Below are 10,660 nucleotides of genomic sequence, written 5' to 3'. Positions count from 1 at the left end.
CCCCCCACCCCTCACCGCCCTCCGGTGCTTCTACCAACTCGCCAGTACGATCAAAGCCAGAATCTTTTTTTTATTTTTTATTTCAGGCTTCCCAGCCTAGAGGTGAGATGTGGGGTCATATTGACCCCCAGATTTCACTGTAAAGAGGACCTGTCACCCCATATTCCTATTACAAGGGATGTTTACATTTCTTGTAATAGGAATAAAAGTGATCAAAAATATATTTTTGGGAAAAAAAATGTCAAACTAAAATAAATAAAGTAAAATGAACAATAAAAAAATAAAATAAAAATTAAAGCGCCCATGTCCCCATGTGCTCGCATGTGCCACACATGTGAGGTATCGCCGAGAATGTTAGAGCGAGAGCAATAATTCTAGTCCTAGACCTCCTCTGCAACTCAAAACATGTAACCAGTAAAAAAATATTTAAAGCGTCGCCTATGGGGATTTTTTAAGTAGCGACGTTTGGCGCCATTCCACGGGCATGTGCAATTTTGAAGAGTGACATGTTTGATATCTATTTACTCAGCATAACTTCATCTTTCATTTTATGCAAACATTGGGCTAACAAGTGGTTAATAATAGAGCTTGCAGTCAGTAGTGTTAGGAGATAGTGCGTGCTGTCTGCGCGCTCTGTACCCAGTACATACCGCTATAATATAGGGCAGGCCCCTACTTTCAAACATCCAACTTACAAACATCTCCTACTTGCAAACGCAAGGAGACAGCAGCAAGTGAGATGAAAAAAGATGGACGACAAAACAAATTATACAGGGGTGATAACCCTTCCCTATGTTTTCCAAAAAGCTTAAAAATAGTTTTTTTGACTGGAGCTACACTTTAAAAATGTACCGGTTGAAAATGACAAACAGATTCAACTTAACACAACAAACCTACACAGTCCCTGTCTTGTTTGCACCGCCTGTATACTGCTGTTCTGAGTATATAGGGCCTGGGGGCCACACGCATTTCCTTTTTTTAATATGGGTACGGGGTTCCCCTTAATATGTGTACAAGACCCAAATAGGCTGGTAATGGGCGGGGAGGGCTACCCATGCCATGTTTCTCAATGATTTTCAACCATATTGCAGGAACCAGATATAACATTAAAACCGCAAGCAGTTTTAAATGACGTTATTTCCGTTTAATGTCATTTTGTGCAGGGACTGTTCTAAACACGGGAAACACGTGGCACTTCACAGGCATACTACAGACACCCCCCAGGCACCATATTCAAAGGAATATTTCACTTTTTTTTTTCACTTTAATCGTCATTAAAATCAGTGTTCCCGCCAAAACGGCAGTTTTTAAAACTTTTTTTTGCAGTGACCCATGTCCCCTGGGGCAGGAGGCAGGTCGCCAAACCCTTTTTAGGACACTATCTTGCATATTAGCTGTTAAAATTAGCACTTTCCAATTCGAACGTTCGAGTCCCATAGACTTCAATGGGGTTCTAACGTTCGTACCGAACGCGGGGGTCGTTCGCAAGTTCTGGTGCGAACCGAACCGGGGGGTGTTCGGCTCATCCCTAACCACCAGGTACCTGGCCACCCAGTGGCAGAAAAGAAAAGTGCAGCAATTACAGTCTAAAGGCCCATACACACGATCAGACTTTTTGACAACAAACATGCAAATTAGCTGTTTTGGAGCAACATCCGACTGTGTGTACGCTCCATCGGACAAACATTTTTGGTTTTCATCTGACTTTTGCTGGCTGTGCGAACGGACAAACTTTCTGGCAACAAAAGTCTGATGGAGCAAAGTCTGATCGTGTGTACAGAAAACCATAGGACTTTTGTACAAAGTACAAACAGGCATGCTCAGAACCAATGCAAAAGATCAGACAAATATACAGTTGACCAAAGGTGGCGGTAAAGAGCAGAAAAACCACATGATTTGGTGAAAGTTGGCTGAAAAAGTCCTGCTGTGTGTATGCAATACAAGTTCAGGGCCGACGCCCTTTGTACAAAAATCCAAGGGAAAGTTTGTACAAAGTCCTATTGTGTGTATGAGGCTGTAGAGTGAAATTAATTGATCCCTAACAATAGACCAAGGTAGCTATACCTGGAAGGTAAATTTAGGAGCAACCCTGCCTAAACACCAGGGTGCTACAGTTAGTTTGCTTGCGCCCCCCCCCCAAAAAAAAAACATGTGAGCACCAACCACCACTGCTCTGTATAAGGATTCCTATGACTGGGAGTCTCAGTCTCAGCCCCTCCCTGTGTAGGAGTGTACAGAACTGGTCACACTGGATACTTTCATTTCTCTCTTTTGCTCTAAGCGATGGCATCTGGTGATCTGAGGAAGGAGCTGGAATGTTCCGTCTGTCTGAGCATTTATACTGATCCTGTAAACCTGAAATGTGGACACAACTTCTGCCGGGGCTGTATTGGTCGTGTGTTGGATACACAGGAGGGCTCTGGAGGTTATTCCTGTCCTGAATGTAGACGAACATCCAGGAAACGTCCCGTCCTTCAGAGGAACATAACACTACGTAACATAGCGGAGAATTTCCTGTCTGCTCAGCCACATCGGGAGAAGTCCGGGGTCTTCTGTACTTACTGTATTCACACTCCTGTACCTGCTGTGAAATCCTGTCTGCTGTGTGAAGCTTCTCTGTGTGACGATCACCTGAAAGTCCACAGCAAGTCACCAGAACACGTCTTATGTGACCCGACCACTTCCCTGGAGAACAGGAAATGCTCCGTCCATAAGAAGATCCTGGAGTATTACTGCACTGAGGATTCCATCTGTATCTGTGTGTCCTGCAGGCTGGATGGAGAACATCGGGGACACCAGGTGGAGACTCTGGATGAGGCCTCTGAGATGAAGAAGAAGAAACTGAGGAATGTTCTGCAGAAACTGATGACAGAGAGAGAAGAGACGGAGAAAAGAGTCCAGAGTCTGCAGGAACACAGGAGGAAAGTACAAGGAGAAGCAGATGATGAAACCGAGAGAGTCACTGTCCTGTTCAGAGACCTCAGGAGACGTCTGGAAGACCTGGAGAAGAGAGTCCTGAGTGAGATCTCTGGGAAGGCAGGGCGGATCTCCGGGATAATCAATGATCTGGTCCAGGATCTGGAAATAAAGAAGGAGGAGCTGTCCAGGAAGATGGGGGACATTGAGGAGCTGTGTAACGTGACGGATACACTAACCGTCCTACAGGAATCAGACACAGGTGACTTGTGTGATACTGAGGATGGAGATGATGACAGAGAGAGACATGAGGAGCTCCTCCATGATGGAGGGGATCTGGATGTGGGGGGGATCTCACACACATTACACACAGGTCTAACTGATATCATATCTGAGGTAAATGTACAAATATGTCCAGGCACACATCTCTATCCACATTCTACTACAAAGTGCGAAGGTCACATCAATGCTGAACCATCCAGGAAACGCCTCAAACCCTCCCCCACCATACAACCATCCAGGGGACCTCCCCAACCCTCCCCAACCATACAACCATCCAGGAGATGTCCCCATCCCACCCCAACCATACAACCATCCAGGGGACCTCCCCAACCCTCCCCCACCATACAACCATCCAGGAGACCTCCCCAACCCTCTTCCACCATACAACCATCCAGGAGCCCTCCCCAACCCTCTCCCACCATACAACCATCCAGGGGACCTCCCCAACCCTCCCCCACCATACAACCATCCAGGGGACCTCCCCAACTCTCCCCCACCATACAACCATCCAGGAGACCACCCCAACCCTCCCCCACCATACAACACTCACACCGCCAGGCTGGAGGACCAAATATTGGGGCTGTACAGCAAACATCGGGGGTTTTGGGGGCTACAGACATATTAATGGATGTGAGCACAGCTGGTAATAATCTACATATATCAGATGACAGGAAAACTGCATCCTTCTCATCATCACATCAGAATCGCTCAAATACACCAGAGAGGTTTCAGGATTCTCAGGTGATGAGCAGTCAGAGGTTCTCCTCGGGGAGGCATTACTGGGAAGTGGATGTCGGGGGGGCAGCGATATGGAGAATCGGGATGTGTTACCCCAGTATAGACAGGAGAGGATATCAGTCAAATATTGGAAATAATAAGAAGTCCTGGAGTTTGGAATGGGGGTGGGAGGGTAATCTGTACTCAGTGAGACATAACAGTAATCAGATCCGATTACCCGGCGGTGTCTCTAGTAAGAGAGTCAGGATAGATCTGGATTATGAGGCCGGGCGGATCTCCTTTTATGAACTGCGTGACCCGATCCGACATCTCCACACCTTCACCACCACCTTCACTGAGCCCCTCCATGCTGGGGTATGGGTAGGGTATGGTTCCTGTATAAAGATATCTGGGGGGAAACAGATTTAAGAAATCTGCCCGGAGACTGGTGACATCACAGGATGGAGAATCTGATTGGTGAAACACAGCCAATAGAACAAAGTAAAATTATATTTTTGCTGGTTAGTTTTGGAGCGGAGTAACAGTCTCCGCTCATAATAGCGTATTCGGTTGCCACTCTTGTGTCCAAACACCTATTCCTGCAAATGTGAAATTACGGCTTAAATATCTGCAATTAATAATGGTTTACAGAAACTGGAAGTGGCATGGTTCGAGATTCTGCCAAGTTGCGTATTTTGTCAGAACACCGTCATAATAATCCTAAACCTCACTTCACCGCCTAGGTCAATGTTGGTGAACCTCGGCACCCCAGATGTTTTGGAACTACAGTTCCCATGATGCTCAACTACACTGCAGAGTGCATGAGCATCATGGGAAATGTAGTTCCAAAACATCTGGGGTGCCAAGGTTCGCCATCACTGACCTAGTGTGTCACTGACCAGGAACAAGCATGCAGGATGTCAGATTTATCAAACTTTATTGGCTGCATGCTTGTTCTGGGTCACTGACACACTAGGAAGCAGAGCCAGGTTCAGGGTGATAACCCCGGGGCCATACTTTTTTCCAGGTTTGAATGGAGTGGGGAAGGATTAATAGAGGGATTTACCTTCACTTCCTGTCCTTGTGACAACAGTTTTTCTAGACAGGAAGTGAGGGGAGCTCTCCAACAGACAGAAATGAAAATGCTTTTCTTTAGTAGAGGGAAGGCTAGAACCTCTGCCAGATTTTTTTATTTCTATGTCCTTGTTGTTGATATTACATATATTACAGTAAAATCCTTACCGGGGCTCTATTCCTCCCCCACATGTTTCGTCTGGACACACACGTAACTACACCCCAATGAGAATTACTAAATGTCTGTTCTCACGGGTTCATTTACATAACAACTCAATGTATCTGTGGTTGCTCCTCCCCCTCACAGTGATTGGCTGTAATTATTGTCACTATTAATAGAGCCAGTGCTAGTCTTGTTCCTATTGGTTATGATGTAGAGGGGGAGGAGATTGTGGTGTTGGTGTGGTAGTTGTGGACAGGTGACGGGGGAGAGGTATACAGTTTCAGGTAGAGGAGATCCTCGGCTCTGTATACGGGAATATTGATCAGTGATTGGGTATAGATAGAATGATGCGATGGACTGAACTATTACTAACCCCTTCAGTCTCAACACCTCTATAATCCTTACATTTTTATATTCCCTCTATGGCCTTTATTCATTTTATATCTCATATTCAGAAAAAATATATTATTGTACATGCTTTGCTAATGGTAAGCTTCTAGGAGCCTCCTAACCCTCCTGCATTCAATTGTATTGTAGCTATATTGTCCCCCTTTATAATGTAAAGCACTGTGCAAAGTATATGCTAATGCTAGATCAGCCATTCTCAACTGGGGTTCCTCCAGAGGTTGCGAGGGGTTGCTTGAGCTGTGGCTGATGAAGCACCTTTTTGATGGTGCCTATGGAGTTCGAGGTTCAGCATCACTTAGCAGCACGACACCAAATATCTTTTCAGCTGTCTTTTAAGGGTGGAATTCTGAGGACCACTTTAAGGGGAACATTCTTCCTATTGGCCACTAGAATAAGGGGCATTGTTCCTATTGACCCCGGATAAATTGGTTTTAGTAAGGGTTCCTCAAGACCTGAAAATTATTTTTGGGGTTCCTCCAGGGTTAAAAGGTTGAGAAAGGCTCCGCTAGATTCTATATATAATATCAGGTTCTCTTGCTAGAATGACTTTACAGAAAGATGTAATCAGAACAAATTGTTGATCTCCGGATCCTTGGAAGGTCTTGTGGAGGATCATAGAGAGAGACAGTTGGTCTCCTTCTTCTACTATCAGATATTTGGGAGTCTGGAGGTGGGACAAGCTAGGGTTGCCACCTTTGCTTCAAGCCAAACCCAAACACTTAAGTGGTACGCGGCAAAAACTTTTTTAAGTAGTATACATAACAAATGAAAAATGAAATGTGGTACAAATAGATGTAAAACCTGTATAAACTTTTTTTTTTTTAAATGATGCTGCACCAAAACACATGATACTTTGCTGCCATACATTTCGCTGCAGGTGAATGAGCGCAGAGGTGTGGTTGTGTCATTAAGACTTAATGGCACCACTGCACTTCAGCAAAAGGGTTGTGTGTTTTTGTGCATTTCAGGAATGCACACGATTTAGTGCACATTCCTGCAACCCACAGATGTCTACCTAGGGCAGGGGTAATGCATTAAAATTTAATGAGGTCCAGTCACTAAAAATTTCTTCCAGCTGAGGTCCAAATTGCTCTCTATTAAACCACAAAAGTAGGCCAATCACATCCATATTTCAAAATAAAATCACGTTACATAAGATGCCCCCATCAGAGTTTCCCCTTACATCTGGTGTCCCTATCAGAGTTCCCCCTCTTACATCTGATATCCCCATCAAAGTTCCTCTCTTACATCTGGTATCCCCATCATAGTCCCCCTCTTACGTCTGGTACACCCCATCATAGTCCCCCTCTTACATCTGCTATCCCCATCAGAGTACCCCCTTGCATTTGGTATCCCCATCGGAGTCCCCCTCTTATATCTGGTATCCCCATCAGAGTCCCGCCCCCTTACATCTGGTGTGCCCATCAGATTTCTCCCTTGCATCGGAGTTCTCCCTTGCATCTGGTGTCCCCATCAGAGTTCCCCTTTGCATCTGGTGTCCCCATCAGAGTTCTCCCTTGCATCTGGTGTCCCCATCAGTGTTCTCCCTTGCATCTGGTGTCCCCAGTTGCGGCTGGGGCTCAAAATTTTGAAAAAATGTTGAAAAAAAAAAATCATCATCGCACTCTCTGCTCCCCGAGCCCACCCTTTTTTGAGGCCTATTAGAGCCTTTGGTTCTAATCAGGTGCTTCAAAAAAATGCCCCCTCCTGCCCCCACTATACGAGTCCATGGGTCCGGCGTCCTAAAAGGGGTCGGGCACATGTATAGGGAGGCGGTAGCAGGGATGGGGGGGTGCCGTGCGCCTACAATGCACGGGCCATCACTGGGTGTGCCCATCAGAGTTCTCCCTTACATCTGGTGTGCCCATCAGAGTTCTCCCTTACATCTGGTGTGCCCATCAGAGGGGGTGATCAAGGGTCTACCTCAGCCAAGGGTGGAGGCAATTCGGTGGCAGGCAGGACTTCAATTTCTAGCCCACCTTCTACCATAATGACCCTGAAAACAAGTGACACATTCACCTCCTTGTGCAACTCCCCCATCCTTGTACAGCTTCCCCATCCCTCCTGCAGCTTGTTCTCCTTCCCCTGCTCCCCCATAGCTTCCCCCCTCCCCTTCATCTTGTGCAGCCCTTGATACTCACCCACCTTGTTCTCCTCTCCCACTTCATCCTGTGCAGCCCACACCCCTTTCCCCCCCCCCCCCCCAAATTTGTGGGCTCCCCTTATCTTGTGCAGCTTCTCCTCCCTCCTTACCTTGTGCGGCCCTGTTCAGGTGGTAGCAGGTGGTGTTTGGCCAGCGGTCCCTGGGACAGCGGGAGGGAAGAGGTCGCACTGCCTGCACACCACGGTGGCCATCTTCAGGCTCTTCTGGCACAGCTGGCATTGGAGGCCCGCCGGAGTTAGGGGAGGGAGCTCAGGTGGACCGGGCTAGGAAAACTCCACGTGTGAGCAAAAGCACCATTGGTTGCTAGGACACTGGTCCTAGCCGCCAATGACTTCAGAGCAGATCATGTTAGGGGGTTGACAGGAGCCCCGGCAGGAGAGAAAGCAGAGGGACACAGAGGCGCAGCTGACAGAAATACACCGACAGGGTCTAAGCTGCCGCACTGGCTCCACAGGACAGCCAGATTTAACCTACTGGATATATGTTGTGTCCGTGTTTCCAGGGGACAGAAACCTGGGCACAAGTTGCCAAACCCCATACTGTCTGGGTCAATCCCGTACTGGTGGCAACCCTAGGACAAGCTGATAAGGTGTTTGGAGATAACAGAAATGAATGTCTCTTGTAATAAATGTGCTGCTTGTACTAATTCTTTAGTGAATGATTTCATCTGTAAAATGTTGATGTGAGACGGTCCTCCAGGACAATTGTCCAGGGTTGGAGAGTAGAATCCTCCTGTATGATGAAGAGGTCAGATCCTTGGTCCTCCTGCCATGTCTAAGGATCTCCGCACACCTTCATCTCTCTACTTTCTAATCTTTACTTTTAGTTTGTAACTCTTCTTTTCTAAATAAACGTCCAGAACCTTCACCCGTGATCTGAGGTTGTTATTTCCTTATCATTCCACAATGACTTTAGTTGTAACACATGGATGTAACATTTTCTCTAGGACAAGATAAGAACATTCAACCAGAAGGGAAAATAATCTGAGATCTCGGCACTGTGTACAATGTTTTGTAGCTGCAGGTTCATTCATTGCCATTTGGGAGCAGGGCTGGACTGGGACAGAAATTTGGCCCTGGACTTCATCCAGACTGGCCCACTTACATTTTGAGTGTCCCATCACCAGCCACTTACAACAGTGTGTCCCATCAGCACCACCTTACATGAGAGTGTCCCATCAGCACCACCTTACATGAGAGTGTCCCATTACCAGCCCCCTTACATCAGTGTCCCATCAGCACCCCCTTACATCATAGTGTCCCATCACCAGCCCCCTTACATCAGAGTGTCCCATCAGCACCCCCTTACATCAGAGTGTCCCATCAGCACCCCCTTACATCAGAGTGTCCCATCACCAGCCCCCTTACATTAGAGTGTCCCATTACCAGCCCCCTTACATCAGAGTGTCCCATCAGCAGCTCCCTTACATCAGAGTGTCCCATCACTAGCCCCCTTACATCAGAGTGTCCCATCACCAGCCCCCTTACATCAGAGTGTCCCATCAGCAGCCCCCTTACATCAGAGTGTCCCATCACTAGCCCCCTTACATCAGAGTGTCCCATCAGCACCCCTTACATCAGAGTGTCCCATCAGCAGCCCCCTTACATCAGAGTGTCCCATCAGCAGCCCCCTTACATCAGAGTGTCCCATCAGCACCCCCTTACATCAGAGTGTCCCATCAGCACTCCCTTACATCAGAGTGTCCCATCAGCACCCCCTTACATCAGAGTGTCCCATCAGCAGCCCCCTTACATCAGAGTGTCCCATCACTAGCCCCCTTAGATCAGAGTGTCCCATCACCAGCCCCCTTACATCAGAGTGGCCCACTGAGCCATCGGCCCACCGGGAAACTCCCGGTAATCCCAATGGCCAGTACATGCCTGTTTGGGAGGTTCAGCAAAATGGATGAATGAATGGGTTTTCTAGATGGATGAAACCTCCAGCTGCAGCAAGAACTGCAACATTTATTAGTAGCAGTATTACTAGCAGTGCAAAATGTGAAATCTTCCTTCTCATAGCTGCTGTTTGTTGAAGAGCGCCACCCATTGACGTCCTAACATTGACTCATCTCCACCCGCCACGTTCAGGCGTTACACCAGACCCTTTAGGTCTGGTATGGATTTTAAGCTCAACCTCATAAAAAAAAAGATGTGCCTCCCACCCCATCAAATTTCATGCCAGGTCCTTCAGGTTTGTTAAGGTTTTTAGGGGTGAACCCCATGCAAAAAAAAAGGTAGGTTGCCACCCAAAATCTATACAAGAAACTTATACAAGCCTGTAGCCTTGCTGGACAGGAAAGGGGGAGTGATCATGCAGCCCCCCTCCTGGACTATACTTGCCGACATGTCCTCAGCATGGGGGGTACCTTTTTGCGGGGGGGATCTCTCAGCAAACCACCTTATCCCCATTTTAACAAGGACAAAGGCCTCTTCCTCCCTGGGCTTGTGAAATCTGAAAGCCTCATTAACAAGATGCATTAAGATAAAAAGCCTTCTGTGTGCAGCAGCCTCCCCAGCACCCCCTATTACTTACCAGAACCCCATCCAGTGGCAGCTGGTGGTCAATATTTTGGGGGAGCAAACTATGGCCACTCCCCTCCCCCCACCGTGTAAAAAGGATTGGAAGGCGACAAATCCCCCCCCCCTCGGGAGATGAACGGGAAGGTGGTGATCAGAGGCCTCCTTACCTTAGGAGGCAGATGGTAGGGCTGCTACTCCTTGTTCCAGGGCCATTACTTCTCCTCCCGGCCAAAAAGGAAGTGGGTCTTGAAACCCGATTGGCCAGGAGTCCTAAGACTACCTGGCTAATTGGGTCTCAGGACCTGTTTCCTGATTGGCTGGGAGGAAAATCAGGAAGGCAATAGCGAATATTCGCTATTGTCACACAAGTGGGTGGGCTCGGGGTTCAGTGCTCTGCCCCCCGAGCCCACCCCTTTT

The 10,660-nt window shown here is 47.5% G+C and overlaps 1 protein-coding gene across 1 annotated transcript; it reads left to right on the top strand.

Annotated features, from left to right (window-relative positions):
• The first annotated feature begins 2,262 nt into the window (after positions 1 to 2,262).
• LOC143956902 (E3 ubiquitin/ISG15 ligase TRIM25-like) lies at positions 2,263 to 8,591 on the top strand. The gene is made up of 2 exons (XM_077467072.1): positions 2,263 to 7,432; positions 7,463 to 8,591. Exon 1 carries the CDS (start codon positions 2,284 to 2,286, stop codon positions 4,342 to 4,344), a length of 2,061 nt encoding a protein of 686 aa, XP_077323198.1. The 5' UTR covers positions 2,263 to 2,283; the 3' UTR covers positions 4,345 to 7,432; positions 7,463 to 8,591.
• The last annotated feature ends 2,069 nt before the right edge of the window (positions 8,592 to 10,660 follow it).

This window comes from Lithobates pipiens, unplaced genomic scaffold, assembly GCF_037356315.1.
Source record: "Lithobates pipiens isolate NorthernLeopardFrog02 unplaced genomic scaffold, aLitPip1_a1.2 Scaffold_44, whole genome shotgun sequence".
Lineage (NCBI taxonomy): Eukaryota > Metazoa > Chordata > Amphibia > Anura > Ranidae > Lithobates > Lithobates pipiens.
The sequence above is the reverse complement of the archived record's forward strand: the minus strand, read 5'-3'. Positions and strand labels throughout refer to the sequence as shown.

Coding starts and splice junctions, on each gene's coding strand:
- LOC143956902 (XM_077467072.1), top strand. CDS start 2,284: ATGGCATCTGGTGATCTGAGGAAGGAGCTGGAATGTTCCGTCTGTCTG.